Source organism: Plecotus auritus (genome assembly GCF_963455305.1).
Source record: "Plecotus auritus genome assembly, chromosome: 8".
NCBI classification, from domain to species: domain Eukaryota; kingdom Metazoa; phylum Chordata; class Mammalia; order Chiroptera; family Vespertilionidae; genus Plecotus; species Plecotus auritus.
Window position 1 is genome coordinate 167,677,289 of NC_137782.1, and position 17,857 is coordinate 167,695,145.

General features: G+C 52.4%; 1 protein-coding gene across 2 annotated transcripts in view; it reads left to right on the forward strand.

The window, feature by feature from the left end:
• LDAH (lipid droplet associated hydrolase) overlaps window positions 1-9,037 on the forward strand; it is an 84,141-nt gene extending 75,104 nt beyond the window's left edge. Inside the window, exon 7 of one of the 2 annotated variants that reach the window (XM_080683011.1) lies at window positions 5,337-9,037. In XM_080683011.1, the coding sequence (XP_080539137.1) occupies window positions 5,337-5,540 (204 nt within the window). In that variant the 3' untranslated portion in view covers window positions 5,541-9,037. The remainder of the gene's footprint in view (window positions 1-5,336) is intronic. The other variant, XM_080683012.1, reaches the window with a different exon arrangement.
• Window positions 9,038-17,857: the final 8,820 nt, after the last annotated feature.

The following is a 17,857-nucleotide window of genomic DNA, read 5'->3' on the forward strand; positions in this document are numbered from 1 at the left end:
GTGCTGCCCCGGCCCCCAGAGGGCCAGGCCAGGGCGATAGCATGGTGTGGGAAAGGGGCAGAGTGTCCCCAGGAACGGGAATGCCTCTGCCGTGGCTCTCTCCCAACCCCGCTCAGCCTACCTGAGCCCAGAGGTGCATGTTTTCTTGGGAACAAACCTCTGCAGTGTTTGCAGATCTGAGCATGCAAATCCTTCAGACATGCGCAGGTCCTGCTCAGCGGAGCGTAAGGAGCGCGCCCAGGACCAGCTCACCAGGACTGCCTTGCCGCCAGGCCTCGCTCTGAAACCGATTGTGTTAGTTCTGCCTGTTTAATGTGAAGCCTGTTCCAAATGTCAGAATCATCCTGGAAATATCTGAGTCACTTTGACCTTGAGAGCTTCGTCGTGGCACTTACGTTACTACCCAGGAGTTCTCTAGTGGAGCATGATGGGGTGGAGGGTATTGTATACTGGGGAACAGAGTCCTGAGGGCCACAGCCTGAGCTTTAGGCTCCATCTCTGCCACTTGCTATTTCGATGACCTTGGGTAAGTTACTGTGCCTCCTTTTTTCACCAGTGAAATGGTTTAATGTATCTATTCTCATACAGCTATTCCAAAAATATCATGCCATCACTCATATAAATACGGTGCAAGAGTATGTGGCATGTACTAAGCATTCAATAAGAGATTATTACTCATGATAGCCCGGATGTGCCCCTGAGTACTTTAAAAAGATTATTTGGCTCACTTTCCCTACCCCCACACATCCCTGCCCAAATATTTTCATTCTGTATTGAAGGATTTTGAAGATAGTGACTATGTAGGCAAGAGACCCCGGACTGCCTAGAAAAAGTAAATAACTAAAATTCTAAGACAATGGAAAACTTTCTTTTATTAGACCCGCAACTCCTATAGTGCCAATAGTCCTACTGGACCGTTGAATAGAGAGCAGTAATTCAGATAAGAGGTTTTGTACTAGTTTTATTGAGATAATTGACATGTAGCATTGTATTAGTTTAAGGTGTACAACACGATGATTTGATGTATATGTGTACTCTGAAATGATGGCTACAAGAAGTCTAGTTAACATCCATCACCTCACATAATTGCACATGTTTTTTCTTGTGATGAAAACTTTTAAGGTCTACTCTCTTTACAACTTTCAGATATGTAATGTGTACTGTTAACTATGATCACCACGCTGTACATTCTATTCCCAGGACTTACTCATCTTCTAAGTGGAAGTGTGTACCTTTTGACGCCCTTCATCCAGTCCCCCCATTCCCACCCCCTGCCTCTGGCAACCACAAATCTATTCTCTGTTACTATGAGTTCACTGGTTTTTAGATTCCACATATATGTGAGAGCATAGAGTATTTGTCTTCTGACAGACTTGTATAATGCCCTCAAGTTCCATCCATGTTGCTGCAAATGACAGCATGTCCTTCTCCTTTTATGGCTGAATTATATATATATATATATATATATATATATATATATATCACTAATAGAGACTTGTGTGTATGGCTTTTTCACATTTAAAATTTTAAGATGTTGGTATATCATTAAAAGTCATTTTTGTTGTTAGCTATTAGCAAAATCAAATTTATAAACTTGGGTCACAAGATGGTTTCTAATACTTCTTTTGTTCCTGCAATAAATTCTCTATTGTTGATGCATAAAAACCAGCAACTCAAATTGTATAGTAACGCTTTGCTGACTCTCTCAGGGCAGAATATAGGTTCCCCTGCACTTTGTTCAGGCCTCTCTCTGCCTGCTGTGTTTAAGGGCCAGTTTGTACACGCCTATGTTTTCCCTATGCCAGGAGCTTCTCCAGGGCAAGACTGTCTGACTTCTGAATTTCAACCACTTAGCCACCACTAGATGGAGATAAGTCTAGAGTCGTTGGCGACTGTCAGTTTTAGGAGCAAAAAGTGAGAAGAAAAAGAAAATAGAACATGAGGAGCGGCAAGTGTGGGTTCTGTGTGGTGGCGGCTGCAGCAGTTTGCAGGGGCTGCTTAGCAGGGCCATGTCTCCACAGGGGCATCCTGGGGCGTGAAAGGAAAATAACGTGGTGAGTACGGAGGCCAGGGTAGCCCTAATCCCACCTCTTGCCGAAAGCGCACGAGGAAAGCAAACCACCTCCTGGGAATCACAATCTAGGACTGAGAAAATTAAACGGTGTGTTTAATAGAAACATGGATTACTTAATATGACAGCAATTTGGGAGCACGGGGTAATTTCCATCTCAGTAATGTGTGCTTTTTATCAATTCCCATGCATATCAAAGCAAGTGCCAGGGAGAAATAACCTACGGGAAATCACTTCTTTTCTTATCAGCCTTTGAATGTAGACATTCCACTGATAGCCTGAGATTCTTGGTTAACATTTCCAGTACTTCACAGCGGTCTTCGCCCCGTGGCATGCAGCGCCCAGAACTACCCAGACCTGCAGAGACGTTAAGTAAAGGCAGTCGCGTTGGTGCCACCGTCGATTGTCAGTTTTCACATCTGGTGTCAGACCTGGTCTGCAGGTTTTGGGTTTTAATAACATTGATCAGTTCATGGTTGATTGTAAGCAGTAGTGAAAGGTGCTGATTAGGAATGCTGTCTCTGGATTTATGTAGCCCACCTTTGCAACTCACTGATTGTTTCGATGTAAGCAAGTTAGTCTCTCTAAGCCTCAGTTTCCTTTTACGTAAAGTACCTTCCCCAGATATGATTATAAGGACTCAGTGAGTGTAGAGCTGAGCACAGAGCCTGGGACGTTGCTCTCAGTTTTCATCAGTTCTTTATTATTTGTTGTGATGCATTTTTACACGTTGACATCCTAATAGTGTGCGCTTTTAACCACCGTGCCTTGGTGTCCGGTTCTCTTTCTCCTTCACCTGTCCTCCCTTCCCCTACTACCTCCATACACCCCATCCTTTTTTATAGTTTCCCGTTTTAGGATTACAGATGCAGAGGCCACTGTTCAGATCGATTGCCTGTGACTAATAATCTATAGGGAACGGGAAGTATCTTGAGCCAGTGTATGTAAAGACATTAGAAGTAGCCACGTGTTTTCATAGAGAGCCCTTCCGTGACTGGCCCGAAGAAGAATTTGAAAAACAAAAAGACATTCCCCCACCGGACTGAGAGATTTAACCAAATACACTCTCGATGGTTACTGGTCAAGGAGGATCGAGAGAGAAAATCAGATGCACGCATGGCAATCTAGACTCCTCCGTCAACTTGGGCATCAACTCTCTGTATTGAGGTTCCTTGTGCCTGCCGTGGGCTGTGTGCACCCCATAACTACTTGGACATGACTGGTCTCTTGATCCCGGAAGGTATCCCACACAGTAATCCATGTATTACTCGTGCTCACCTGGCTGACACCTTCACACACGGGGAAGGGGTGGCATCTCCCCAATGCTGAGGCTTACCAAACTAGACCTCTCATTAGAGATGTTTCAAGTAGTAGTTAGGCCATCAGAGAAAGACAAGTACCATGTGATTTTAATCATATGTGGACCCTAATGAACAAAATAAACTTAACAAATAATAGAAATAGATACAGAGAACAGACTGACCACTGTCAGAGGGGAGTGGGTGTCGGGGGCAGGGTGAAAAGGTGAAGGGATTAAGGAGGGCGGGGGGACCTCATAGGCAGACAACAATATGGTGATTACCAGAGGGACAGGAAGTGGAGGGAGGTAGGAGAGGGTAAGTGGGGATAAATGGTGATGGAAGGAGACTTGACTTGGGATGGTAAACACATAATACAATATACAGATGATGTATTATAGAATTATACCCCTGAAAACTATATAATTTTATTAACCGATGTCACCCCAATAAATTCCTTAGCATAATACGGAAGTTCATGACCCGGTCTCTCTCCCTTGCTGGTCTTATCTCCACTGTCCTACGTTCCAGCCATATGTAATAGCTTCCAATTCCCCAGCACACCATGCTCCTTCAGACTCTTTACTTTGCTTGCTTTGCTTGCGTGCTCCCCACAGTGTGCTCCCCCAACTTGAAGACTCAACTCGGGCATCAGCTCTCTGGGGAACCTTTTCCTGGCCACTGCTTCCGGCCAGCATCCCTCATCCGGGCTCTGACATCTTGTGTACATGGTGCCTCTAAGCTTCCCCCGCCAGCAACTGCGTCTTATTATCTGTTTTCCTGGTTCCTAATACAGCGCGGATGCTCATTAAGTATTTGCTGAACAGGTTAATGAATAAGGGTTTGAGTGAGTGAGGGAGCGAGTGAATTTGCTGTATTATGGAAACTACAAGTGGGTGTGACTGGCCACTTAAGGGCTGGAGCCAGGCATAACTGGTTTTTTGTTTGTTTGTTTTTCAGTGATAACAGATGCACAGGGTCCTTAAAACTTAGTTCTTTTTTTGGTATACGTGTCCACTATGTGCCATTCTGAATAAGATTTCACTTTTGTTGCCTTTTTGTTTTAGAAATGCAGAAAAACTAAAACATAGTTTTTATTGAAGAACAGCCTAAAGCTAGACACATATATATGTATTTACTATAAGTGTATGTGTGCATAAATATACATATTTATATATGTACTTATATACACACATATATGTATATGAACCCATACACATGTACACATGCATGTGTACATATATACACATTTGTATGTGTGTATAAATGTATACGTGTGTGTGTGTGTGTGTGTGTGTGTGTGTTGTGGGCAGATATAGATCAGTCTTAGTAATGCCTCACAGGAGGTTCTGTCTCCATCCAGCCTGCTCGCTGTCACCAAAGTATGATTATAACACCTCCCCACCGAATCAGCATACACTCCTGCCGTACGAGCCTATTTGTGGAAATGTCACAGACACGCTCGGGCTTCTGGTCACATTTCACCTGCCTCGTGGAGAAGCCTGAGTCTGTCTGATTCATCTTTGCGTGCATCCAACAAGCATGCCCCACGTGCCTACCATGTGGCTGTATGGAAACTATTAAGTGTGTGATGAATGGTCACTAGTCCCTCGGCAGTGATTTTTGTCTCAATAACTCTTCCCATTCTCTCTGCCATCTCTCCAGCGACCAGCCCAGCCTCCACATTCACAACTTTGCTGGCGAGTCCTTTCCGTGAATCGTGGGTGGTCTATCACACAAGGCTCTCTCTACATGCGTTTCTTCCCATCAGATGCCTTTTAATTCACTCCCACAAACCGTGAAGGCTCACAGCCTTGAGAGAGCCACTCTCTGGAGGGAGCCTTGGGACCGGCTCCCAGGGCCAGGCATGGGGGCTGGTAAAGCAGGCTGCTTGCCAGTTGCTGGTGTCATATCTGTGCAGGGAGGGGAAAGTGTTTCCTAATCCATGTTTTTGTCTTGTCTTTTAGCTTACGTTTTACTATGGAACTATAGATGCTTGGTGTCCAACGGAGTACTATGAAGACATAAAGAAAGATTTCCCAGAAGGAGATATTCGGCTCTGTGAGAAAAAAATAGCTCATGCTTTCATCCTCCGTTCGTACCAGGAAATGGCTGGCATGGTCGCGGACTGGCTGAAGGATGACCTGTCCAAAGTGGACGTCGCGACATAAGGAAGCAAGGGCTGACGGCTGGTGCATAGGGGCCGTGGTGTACTGACTCTCAGTAGTAACTAGTAGACTCCGTAGGTAAATGCTTAATTTCAGTGTTTGATTATGGAAGAGAGAAAAACGTGAGACCCTCTTGGCTTAAAAACTACCCGCTCCCAACGTCCCACGCTACTGGCTGCAGTAAACACAGGTGCCGAAATATGCCATAGGTTCAATCACACATTTTCCGAGGCTCGGGAACACAGTGCCCTAAACAGGCCTCTGCTGTTTGCCCAGGGGCGCCATGCAGCTTGTCTTGGTAGGCAGGACCCTTGCAGACCAGAGGAAGGCTCAATGCAGTTGGTTCTAATTGACTTACATTGTAGAGAAGGCTCTGCTAGGGGAGGTTAGGAAATGCAAGAGGTCAGAGAGCGTCCGGTGTGTCGTCAGGTATGTGAAGTGTGTACACCCACGAGGACACTCCTGTTCCAGCAGCAGGCCGTGGTCAGCAGGGCATCTTGCCAGGGGACCTGAGCCTCCCTCAGGACAGAAGCCGAAGAGCAGCCCAAACTAACCTTGCCGAGGTCTTGCCGAGACCATCACTTATCAGGCTGGGTACCAGGACAGCCTGCAGGCCTACATCACAGACCGCCACGGCAGCCTTTTGTCTGGCCACCGGGGCGCAGGCCCACGCAGAGCCACCATCGGGGCAGGCACTGCCTGTGTCCGTCTCTGGGAAGCTTTCCTGAGGAGTGTGATTCCCGGTCCTTCTGCATCAGCCAGAGTGAAGTTGGCCAGGCATCCCTCTGCTCAGCGAACCGACTAAGCGTTGTGGAAGGATTCTGGCTATGCCTCCCGCCACTCGACAGCCAGCCAGCTCCGTGCCAAGCCTGGGCCTGCCGGGTGGTGAGCTCCTTGCAGGCTCCTCTCCTCCAGAGCCAGGTTGGGGAGGCCCGACTCGAACCTACCATACACAGTTGCCTCTCCTGTGATTTTTTCCAACGGAACTCCACTGAGGACCAAGCAGTGAGCCGAGTACTGTGCTAGGCATTGAGGATAGAGTCTTAGCTATATTACGATTCTTCTGACAACCTCCTAGAAAGTAATTTCCAAAAGGGCATCCTTAAATTGCTGAATAGAGCACAACTATCAATGATGGTTCCGTTTCCGCATTAGCATATTAGTTGGGAGGAAATTGTTTTACTAATGGACCATAATGGACCAAAATTAGCCATTCAATTATGTAAATTTGCCTTCTCCGGACACCTGGAGGTCCAGGAGAGAAGAAGCTTGTTCTCTGGCCCAGGCTGGCAAACAGCATTGCTGCCTTCCCCAAATCAACTCATCCTGGGGCCTCAGGAGCCAACAAATCGCACTGAGTCTTGCATCAGCAGCATTCGGTTTCCTCCGGGAGGAATCCCTCCGGCTACGGACAATGCGGCATTGGCCCTCCTCTCAAAACCTGAAGCCCCTGATGGCAGTCAGCCCTGACATGCTGCCAACCCCGTGGTGAGTGTTGGACAAGCTACTAGCAGGCAGGGCCTCTGCGTCAGAGCAAATGACTTTTCAGACGGGAAGGTCCAAGTTCCAGGCAAGGAGTGCTCTTGGCTCCAAAGAGGAGCTGGGCACACATAGGCCCCTAGCTCAGGCTGCACACCAACTCCTCAGGGCATCTGTGTGGGGAGGCTTCTGGACCAACATGTCAAACTCACGGCCCGCGGGCCGCATGCCTCATTTATTTGGCCCGTGTTAGCCTTTGAGTTTGACATGCTTGTTCTAGATTCTGGTGTTAGCAGCTGGGACTTGTTGCTCCAACCTGCCTGGCAGACAGGAGACGCTCAGTGATACTAACTTGAGCACTTAAGCAAGTCCTGGGAGAATCGTACCCACTGAAACGAAGACTAGCATCCCAGCTTCTCTTTCAGTGTCACTAGACCACGTGCCTCCGTGTCCCAAAAGCCCACGTGGATGAAACTGTATCTCCATTTGTTCTTCAGAACTTAAAAACTGGTTAGAAGTGAAATGACAAAGTAAGGTATTACTGGCTCTTATTTCCTGTTTATCGTCTAAGCACAAAATAAATTTTTGAAATAAATGCTTTACCAGCGCTCATGAGCTTGCCTGGCCTGGTGGCCGTGTGCCGGGGGAGGAGGGGTACCAGCTGCACAGTTCTCCGAGGTAGACTCGGGTCACAGTCTCCCTGTGAAACTGAAAAGCCTCTCCTCTCAGCGTTTGCCTTCGAGAAGGAAGGACCAGATGTCAGGAGATTGAAGTTCATTTTATTTCATTAGGGATTAAACAAAAGGCTACATGTCTCCATGCATACGTGGGAGGCGATAAGGTAGGGGAACTCTGAGGCCTGACCTTCGGTGTGATTTTTCAGGCAACTTCATCCCGTTTCTCCGTGCCTCGCTGCCCTCATTTGTAAGATAGGGTTAATAATCATGCATGCCTCAGGTGGTTGGAAGAATTAAAGAAGATGACAACATTCAAGCACGTCGCACAATGCCTGACCAAGAGTATCTAGATAAAGATTGGTACTAACAATAATAAATATTAACTGTCATGAGAGTAGAAATAAAAGGCTAATATTGATGTGGTGGATAAAGTCTGTTTTTCCAGAAGCATTTCTGGGTATATGTCCCCGTCAGCCACATGGGTGGTCCTTGTCCAAGGCTGAACTTCGTTCAGGTTACCTCGTGCCCTTGGTCCTCAGTCTGCTGTGGGCTGTGGGAGAGGCTCTCCGGAGGCAGCCAGCCCCTGTGGCTCTCGCGGTCTGATGCCCAAGGTGGCCAGGGCCCTCCCTCGCCAGCTGCTCCCCTACTCAACCCCTGGACAGCCAGTGACCTCCAAAGGCTTGATTCTTCTTTATCCTACATTGTATCAAAATTAAATTTATTTCCAGCCCTGGCTGGTGTTGCTCAGTGGTTAGGGCGTCGGCCCGCGCATTGAAGGGTCACCGGTTCAATTTCCCGGTCAAGGGTGCATACCTGGGTTGTGGGTTCGCTTCCTGCCCGCTGGTCAAGGCGGTTGTGGGAGGCAACCCGTCGATGTTTCTGTCTCCCTCCCCGCTTCCCGCTCCCTCCCTTCCACTCTCTCTGAAAAGCAATGGAAAAAAATGTCTTTGCTCCTGGCCTTCTCTTGTATTTGGCTCTTCCTTCCCTTGGGGGTGAGGATTAAAAAGAAAAAATTTAATTCCAGATTAAAGGACACTAAGGAGACACGACAATACACAGCAACACCTAATTCTGGATCCGATGTTTTTATTACAAAACCATTGTTGGGACCATTTGCACAACTCGAATGGGGTCTAAAGCTGAGCTGGGAGGAAGGGATGTGCAGGGGTCGGGACGTGGAAAAGCAGGAGAAGGCCCTGTATGCACGGAGATGCGCTGGGCCGCTCACTCATGGCTCAGAGGGAGAATGTTCCCTGCATTTTACTAGCGACCTTTGTGTACATTCCAGGTGATTTTGAAATTTGTAAAAGAAATTATTTAAATAAAAGCAGGCTCTCTCCTTTTGTGTCTGTCTCTCATTGCTGCTTCTCCAGAAAGTGAATTTCTTATCTAGGCAGTAAGTGGAGACCAGACTTAAAATGCTGCTTCTGCTCTTGAATAGGTCTGTGGTGTCACATGGGCTTCGCCTCCCTGAACCGCTCCCCCCGTTTCCCCACCCCCACCCCCACCCGTCTCTTCGTCTATGGAAGTACTTGCTTCAGTTTCTGGATTTTGGATTTGGGGAGGGTTTTGTCCGTTTTAAATGTGGGCAGAGGAGGTTGTGCCTATGGCATTGAGCACCCTGTCTGGCTTAGGGTCGATGCTCTATAAAACGGTACCTAAAGGGAAGTGATAGCAAACTTGTGTTTCCTTCCCTGTCTCTTCCCGTTGGTGCAGTGGAGGGCCCCACCATAGCTCGGTTTCTGCAGTGTCACGCAGCCTGAAACTTGATTCTTGCCGTCTCGGCCTCTCTGGTTCATTCTGCGGGGTGAGGGGAGATGCTTGCTCACCTGGCTCAGCTTTCTGGCCCCCGGCCATGCTGCAGGCAGGACTCCAGCGCACACAGCCCAGGATGCTCCAGATCACCGCAGGGGGCTTACAGTCCATTTAGAAGAGGTGCCGGAAGCCAAGCATTTCTTAAGGAACAACAGACACCACCTTTGCTCCTGGCCTTCCCTTGTACTTGGCCCCTCCTTCCGTGGGGGTGGGGTTTCGGGAGCCATCTGAGGCTGGAGCTGCGTGAAACTAAGGGTGCTCTGTGAACAAACCCGTCTCTGAGGCCTGAAGGCCGAAGCCCTCCTGCAGGAGTGCGAGGACAGAAGCTGTCCGCTTCCCAGGGGACAGATTCCTGCCTGTGCCCCACAGAGATGTTGGTGAGTGGTCTCATGGATGTGGGACATGGGTCTGTCCTCTTCCACAGACGCGAGGCGTCCAGAGCGGGGCAGGTGAGGTCACAGAAGGCTCTGGGTTGCCTGTCACGGTCCTGAGAGCCAGCTCCTGGAGGGACGGGAGGAGGCTGCTTCCAGTGCCAGGACAGGGTGAACTTGGCTGGGCTTGGGGAAGGAAGAGCAAGGCCCCCCACTTTCAGGGTGTCCCCTTTAGGCCTCGCAGCCCTTCGAGGTTATGGTTATACTCACGTCACAGGTGACCACAAAGGTGGCCAAGGTAAGTGACTTGCTCAAGATTGACAGCTGGGATTCAATGCAGGCCTCCACTCCAGAGCCAGCCTTCACGGCCTTCTTTCCACGGCCTCATGCTGCCTCCTGGAGGCAACCATGGGCAGCCTGGCAGGCGTGGAGGGGTAGGAAGGGAGTCGGGACGGGCAGAAGAGAGCCAGGTTGGCAGGGAAGTGAAGAGTAGGTGGTAGGGTATAAGTGAGTAGTTTTAGAAGGAAAGGTGCAACAGATCCGTTTTCAGGGTGAGGGAAACGCCTCGGGCAGTGCATTCGAAGAAAGCGTGCCTGCTGGTGGTGGACACGAGGGTATAGTCACAGATTCGAGGACATGGGGGGGGGGGGGGCGGGGGACGACAGGAAAGTAAGGCCACTATACCTCATGGCCCATTCTTGTCCCCTCCGGCTGCAACTGTTGCTTCCATTCTCCCACGGAAGATTAGAAAACCTGCAGCGTTTGGGGATTAGCAGCGACCAAATATGTGGTTATTGTTTATTGAGCACTAACCCCATGCAGCCCCCCAAGTGTGAATTACAGCCACAATGCAGGAGACTGCTCTGGGACACCCTGTGTTTTCATTTTCTGGCGCATTCCTCAGACATTGTGGCCGAGGGGCCTGCGTGACCTCCCCACGCCCGGACAGCCTTCCTGGCCGGGTACGTCCCTGGGAAAATTCCTCTTCCCGGGAAGGGGAATGTGACCCTGTGACTGGGCGTCCGTTGCAGCCAGGGGTGCGGGTGCACCTGCAGGGCTCCCTCCCTGATGGAGGGACTGGGATCCCGCCTCCGCAAGTCTCCCCGCTTGGCCGCGGGGAACATCTGGGCCTCTCCTGTGGCCACCGCTGCCGGCCGCGCACCTGCATGTGATTAGGGCTCGGCAGACGCCCACAGGCTGCCGGTGGCTCCGCGCTGGTGACACGTCACGATGGACGGGTTTCTCCCCATCACTGTGCCTCCTGAGCAGAGAGTGTGGGCCGTTCCCGCACACAGGAGCAGGCGCATCCATGACCCGGGCAGGCAACCCTGTCCTCAGCGATGCTCATCTCTGCCTCCACCTGCTTAGAAGTGACCAGGCATCAGGCCAAAGGGGAGGGGGCGAGAAGCCGATCTCCACATTGGGCATCACGGAGCCTGAGAAGACGTGCTCTGTCCGTGTTTGGGAAGTAGGGTAGTGCTGTAAGTGTCCCCCACCCAACTGTCCTTTCTCCCTGTGACTGATGAATGTGTAACCCTCTGACCACAGAACGCCAGCTGGGTCAGGTAGAGACTGGAAAGTAAAACGGAGAGCTGACTGAGGATTGTTATAAGCAAAGCATGACAAGGACTACACTTTTTTTTAAAAATATATTTTTATTGATTTCAGACAGGAAGGGAGAGGGCGAGAGAGATAGAAACATCCATGATGAGAGAGAATCAATGATCTGCTGCCTCCTGCAGGTCCCACACTGGGATTCAAGCCCACAACCAGGGCATGTGCCCTGACCGGGAATTTAACCTTGACCTCCTGGTTCAGAGGTTGACACTCAACCACTGAGCCACGCCCGCCAGGCAAGACTATACTTTTTGATGGCAGGGTCCTAAAGCTTATACAATTATCGTTCCTACCTATGAGCTGGTTAAAGGGGAACATACTTTTTATCCCAAAGAGACTCCTTTAATTAGTAGTAATGAAACGAAGGAACAAAAAGGAAGCAGATTCGTTGAGTTTTTCTCCAGAGAAAGACTTCCGTGGCCGCAGGGACTGGCATTAGCACTCGGGGACACTGGAGCACACAGGATGGGCATGTGCTGCCATCACTCTGCCAAGGCCCCACCCACATCCCGCAGGAGCCACCCTGGCAGCAGGTCCAGTGAGGGCAAGAACCGTCACCTTCCCACAACCGCTGCTCTGTCACCGACCCTCTCCCAGAAGTACGTAGGGAACAGGTGAAGGCTCTCTCGTCACCTGCAGGAAAAGTCACTGTGAGCCAATAGTGGCAGCAAGCTGTGCAGAGGGTACTCTGCCGCCCGGTCTAGGAGCGATGCCGCAGGACCCGAGGCCGTGTCCCCGAGAGAACGAGCGCGGATCCTTGTACTTGTCCGGAAGCGTGCTGAGTGAAAGGGCCCTCCGAAGCTGCAGGGCGGCCGGTGTCCCTAACGCCACCGTGGGCCTTGCAGAGGAGGTGACCTCAGCTGGGCCTCGGGCTTCGGCTCTCAGAGCCTGCGGAGGGCACTCCCGCTCTGAACTGAGATGGGACCCAGGGCAGCAGGCTGTGTGCATTCAGAGCAGCTCTGCACCACACGCACACATACACGCACACGCGCACACACACACACACACACACACACACACGTGCACACACCCCAGCTGCTGGCAGTGGCGCACTCTTACAGGTGACTGCTTCACTTTCCAACGAGAAAACCTCCTCCACTGCGTTGGCCCCTCTCCCCTGAACCCTGCAGTGGCACGTAAAGCGTGGGGCTGTGTCAGGTCCTACCCGGCGTCACACAAGTCACAGGACCAGGGAGCAGCAGCCACAGCCTGAGCTGCTTGGAGGGGGCGAGACCAGCGTCAGGACTGATGGACCCAGCGCTCCCGGGGGCCTGGCGTCCGTGCAGCCATCCGGCGCTTGTGTGGTTGACACTGTTCTCCGGGCCGAGGAGTCTGAGTGTCTGACACAGAATAACAAGTCCCAAAACAGTCGTTCTCCAAAGACCAGGCAGGAGCCGTTTTATCCATAAAATATTTAATCAGCTTATCTGTACAAAATATCAAAATGGCTACTGAAGAGTATGCAAGCGTGTGTAACAAATATATACTGCTATGTAATTGTCAAGAAAAATAGAGATTGCTGTTTTACAGTTCATTTACATTTCGATATGTACAATCTATTTAAACTTGAGAATACATATACACAGCGGGTTTGTACCTGCCCTTGAAGATTGCCCTGCTGGCTGGCCTGGGCACAGGCGGCATTCACAACGTCAGCTCCTGTCGCCCCAAGGGCCAGGCTGGGGGGCCAGGAGGCAACCCCATCTCCAGCCATGGAGTCCTGCTCTGGCCAAACCAGTTCTGGAAAACTGCCCACAAAGGAGATTTCGGCTGGAGTGAAATGAGGGTTTAAAAACCACACCCGTTCCCCTTCTTACTCCAGAACCAAGCAGAGAAACAGCGAGTGTCAATGCAAGATGCAAGGGATTTCTAACCACCCCCAAACGATTCGTTTTGTCTATAGCGGCTGAGGGAATGGCATGTCACGGAGCTGTGATGGCGCTGCTGTCACTTCGGGATTTGCCCATTTCCTTAAAATCACAGTTCTGGCGTCAGTCACTGATGTGCATGTGCTCGGTAAGGGGTGGGGGGCCCGTCATGTCAGGTGCTGCACCCACCCAGGCCCCATGGAAACCATACCACCTGGTGCAGGAGCTCTGCAGAAACCGTATGGAGAAAACAGCTGCTTCATTATATATATTTTTATGCAAAACCTTCCGAATCCCCTGTTGTCATCTGCTAAAGGGCAAGCTGCGGTCAGCATCTTTAATTTTATTTTTTTATTGATTTTTAGAGAGAGAGGAAGGGAACGGGAGAGAGAAAAAAACATTGATGTGAGAGCGAAACATCATTCAGCTACCTCCCGCAGGCCCCCTACCAGGGATGGAGCTGCGACCCAGGCATGTGCCCTGGCCGGGAATTGAACCAGCAACCTTTCGGTGCGTAAGAATGATGCCCAACGAACTGCGCCAACACTGGCCCCAGGGCCAGCAACTTAATCCCTGTAAAAAAATGCACTAACTTTTCATCTGAGGTGAAATACTTTGAGCCAAAAGACCTAAAGTGATGCAAATATGATTCTTTGTCACAGAAAACGTAAGAGCTGTTTGCACCACAGTGTAAGGTAAAATGCCGAGGAAGAAGACTCTAAGGATGCTCGCGTTCGCTCTGACGTGTTTGAAGCGGAGAATGCCAGAGAAATGCCCCTTTCCAGCGTCTCTGGGGCTGGCCTGGGACACTGGAGTATTTCCCAGCCAGGCAGGCTTCATCCCCAGCTCGCTTTCTTCCTGGATCACCATTTTCTAAACAGAATGCCGAGTGGCTGCCTTTGCTCTCACTCTGACAGGTCCTGACCCAGAAATATAAGTTGCCAAGAAATAAGCCCTGCTCGTGGGTATACCCCTTCCTCAAGCCGCCTGCTCACCTCAAGCCAAGCGGCTGCCCCGAGCCGCGGGGGAAACTCAGACACGGACACGGGTATCCTTCCCCGCCCTTGGCAGCCTTCAGTCACTCAGAGACAGGTATGCAGACCAGGAAAGCCCTCCGATATAACGTGTCCCTGCTTTTCAGGCTCGCTCACCCCGCTGACAAATGCAGGTGAGGATGGCCCACATGTGTGAGGTCTGAGCAAAGCCGGGCTCGATGGTAGGACAAGACGTACAACAGGTACAGATGGTGTGCCATTTCCCCAAACCACCAGCTCGCTGGCCTGGATGCGGCCCTTCCCAGCCAGTAGCCCTGGGAGCGTCCTCAAGGGACACGCAGCCCGTGCACTTGGATCGGCGTGTTTCCCTCTTATCAGCAGGACTCCTATGAGTAAGCCTCCCGGGGAGCCTGGTGTCCACGAGCACACCGCAGCCCTGGAAGGTTCCGCAGGGGCCCTAGGTTCTGGCCATCAGGTGTCTGAATGGGATCTCGGCCCAGAACAGGCACCCCACCCTGTTTCACGATGGAGCAACGACCTGGGTGTGGTGGTTGCCACGCAGGTCAGTAGAACAGCGCAGATGATTCTGCGAAGGAGACAGCCCCTGGCCCACCTCCAGCCTGGCCAGACTGCCAGTCCCTGCCTCGCCACACTCCTGTGTGCCCGCGCCCCAAAGGTGGTGAGCACAGAAATGCCAAGCTGGCCACCCCTCCTGGAAGGTCCGCACCGCCAGGCCCAACGGCGCTGGGATTCCACTGTCAGAAGCTTTTCCTTGCTTTTCTGGGCAACTTATTTCATATCCCGTTAGAAAAAAGGGTAAAAAGTTTCTGCAGAAGGAAATTTGTCAAAGGCAAAAAGTAAGAGTGCAAACTGTGCTCCAGACACCAGCCCGCTGGGCCTGGGCCATCCTGAGAACACAGTCACCGGCCCGTAGAAGCACCTGGCGGGGAGCGGCCTGCACTCCGTGGCTCTCTTGCTGTTGGAGGGGGATGGGTGTAGGAAAAGGCAGCCCTTTCTTCTGCCAGCACAGACGCAGGGAGGGCCCGCAGGACGGCTCCGGGATGTGTGCGTGGCAGGAGGAAGCCAACCATCGCCCACGGACCGTGCGCTATTAAGTATAAGCCCGACCTGAAATGCAAACTAATTCTCGATGACCTCACGCCCTGCAACTGCACCGTCCCAGGTGGCTCTGCTGTAACTACCGCTGCTGCCACGAAGCTCCAACCGGAACGTTTCCTGGAGAGTCTACGGCCGAGTCCCAGGCCCGCTGTCGGCCCGACACCCGCGATTATGGTGAAGCTGGTGTGTGAACATGAGCAGAAAACGCCCCTGAATGAATGAAGCCCACTGGGCAGACGCCAAGCCTTCCGTCACCCCCACAGCTGATGGAGGCCAACCTCCGACCCTCTCCCTGCAGCCCCGTCCATGCAGGTGACTCTGCGGACGGGAAGTGTGGCCTCCTGGGAAGAACAGGCTTCTCTCACCGGGAGCCTCCCTGGGGTCACCTGCTTGTGCAGCCCCACGCTCTGGGCATGGATGGGGGAGCCTGCTCCAGCCCAACGGGCCAGAAGGTCCAGCTGCCTGAGCACTTAGAAACAGCACCTTTTCACTCCCCCCTCTAGGGCTTCTTCATGTTAAACTCTGCCCCCGTTTCCTGGCCATCGGGCAGGAGAGAAGGAGGAGCCATCTGATACCTGCCCCTGGTTCACTCCCCGGCAAGCTGGACCAGACATGGCCATGGGGCTGGGGACTTGTGGGGACCTGGTGGAGCAGTCCACCCTTCGACAGGCTGGCCTGCCTGGCCCAGGGGCTCTGGGACAGACCAGGTCCCTGTCTGGGCTGCCAACAAGGCACGGCCCGTTCTTTCCTCCGCTGCCCCGGGGAGGCACCAGCAGCAGGTGGAGCCTTCCCAGGACTTGGTCACAGGACAATCCCAGCCTGAGGGTGGCTCTGCCCATCGCTCCATGAGCACAGGGAAACTTGAGCTGGGCTGGCAGTGCCCCGCAGCAGGGACACAGGGAAGGTCCTGGCTTTGGTGAGCTGAGCCCCACCCCCGAGGTCCTGGCCTCCCTGCGCCGGCCTTGCCCCGGGTGGAAATCAACGCGGTATCCATGAAGCACCAGCAGAGGCTGAGAGTATTGTGAACACACAGGCAAGAGCTGTGATGCTGTGAGAGGCAGCTCTGGGACTGGGGTCAGGAGGGGACCTTTCCTGAGAACATGGCACTGAGCTCGGCGGAGGGAGGAGGCTGTCCACGGCTTGTCCAGACCTCTCAGGAGGCGCCTCGTGGAGCCCTGAACGGGCAGGTGGCTGTGTGGGGCCAGACTGTGGCGCCACTCGGACACCCTCGGAGGGATCCAGTCTCTTCTCGCTCACATGCTCACTCCCAACCTTTTCTAACTGCTGGGTCCCCATGTCCGCTGACTCCTTCCTTCCCCATCCTGACACTTTCTGAGAGGACACTGCAGGCCCTGCCCTCCCTGGACACACCGCTGCTTTCCAGAGCTCCGTCCACCCGCCAGGCCCCCTGGCAGCCCACTTGAGGCCCTTGGCAGCCCACTGAGAGGCCCCTAGCAGCCCACTGAGAGGGCCCTGCTTTCCACCTGCGGAAGGTCTGCATCCCCACTGACACCTGCTCCCGGGAATAAGCAACCCTCCCCCCACACCTCCCGTCCTTGGTGACCAGAGGGCTGTGGTGCTGTCCCCCTCACGGGATTTCCTGGACACCAGATTCAAGCAGGGGAAGAGTCTGCCTTTTTCTGTGCACAAGCTGCTCTGGGCAAGCGTTCCGTTTTTCTCCCTGCTCTAAGGAGAACATCGGGCTACAGTCCCCAGCTATTTTCTGCCATGAGTGACCGAAACAGCGAACAGGATCCAGGATTTGTAGGATGTGAATCCTTCTCCGACCTCACCCACAGGGTGGTCAGTACTCTCTCCGGCACTGAGCAAGGTTCCCATTCCTGCCGACACCCCGAGACTGCCGTGGGAGAAGTCACTGCGCTGGGTTTGGTGGGCGTGGCTCCACTGTCACACAACCACACCTCTCCTCTTGGCCACGCCACGTGAGCAAGAAAATGCCAGGACGGTGAAGTGAAGGCCGGCGTGTGCATACTGAAGGCGTCCCCAAGCCAAGGGGACACAGCCCGGCCACGCTCTCGCAGGACCCAGCCCCGCTGCTTGGAAAGCTAGCATTCAGCCAGGGAAGCGTTTGGGCATCGGTGGGCATGGCCGCCTGCCAGTGTAGGGGTCTCCCTTCCTCCTGGAGCCTGGTTTCTAGCAGCAGTGACCAGACCGTGTTGGTGTTTGGCAGATGCACCAGCCCCTCAGGCCAAGCTGGGGTGCCCAGCCTTCCTCTCCAGCAGGAAGAGTGGTGCAGATGGTCTCAACAGGAGCGCACAGTTCTCCCCAACAAAATGAAAAACTCAATTTACTGCAGGAGGAATACTGCGGTGACGGAGGGCGGGGTGGGGCAGGGGGACTGCCTTTACTCACAGTCCT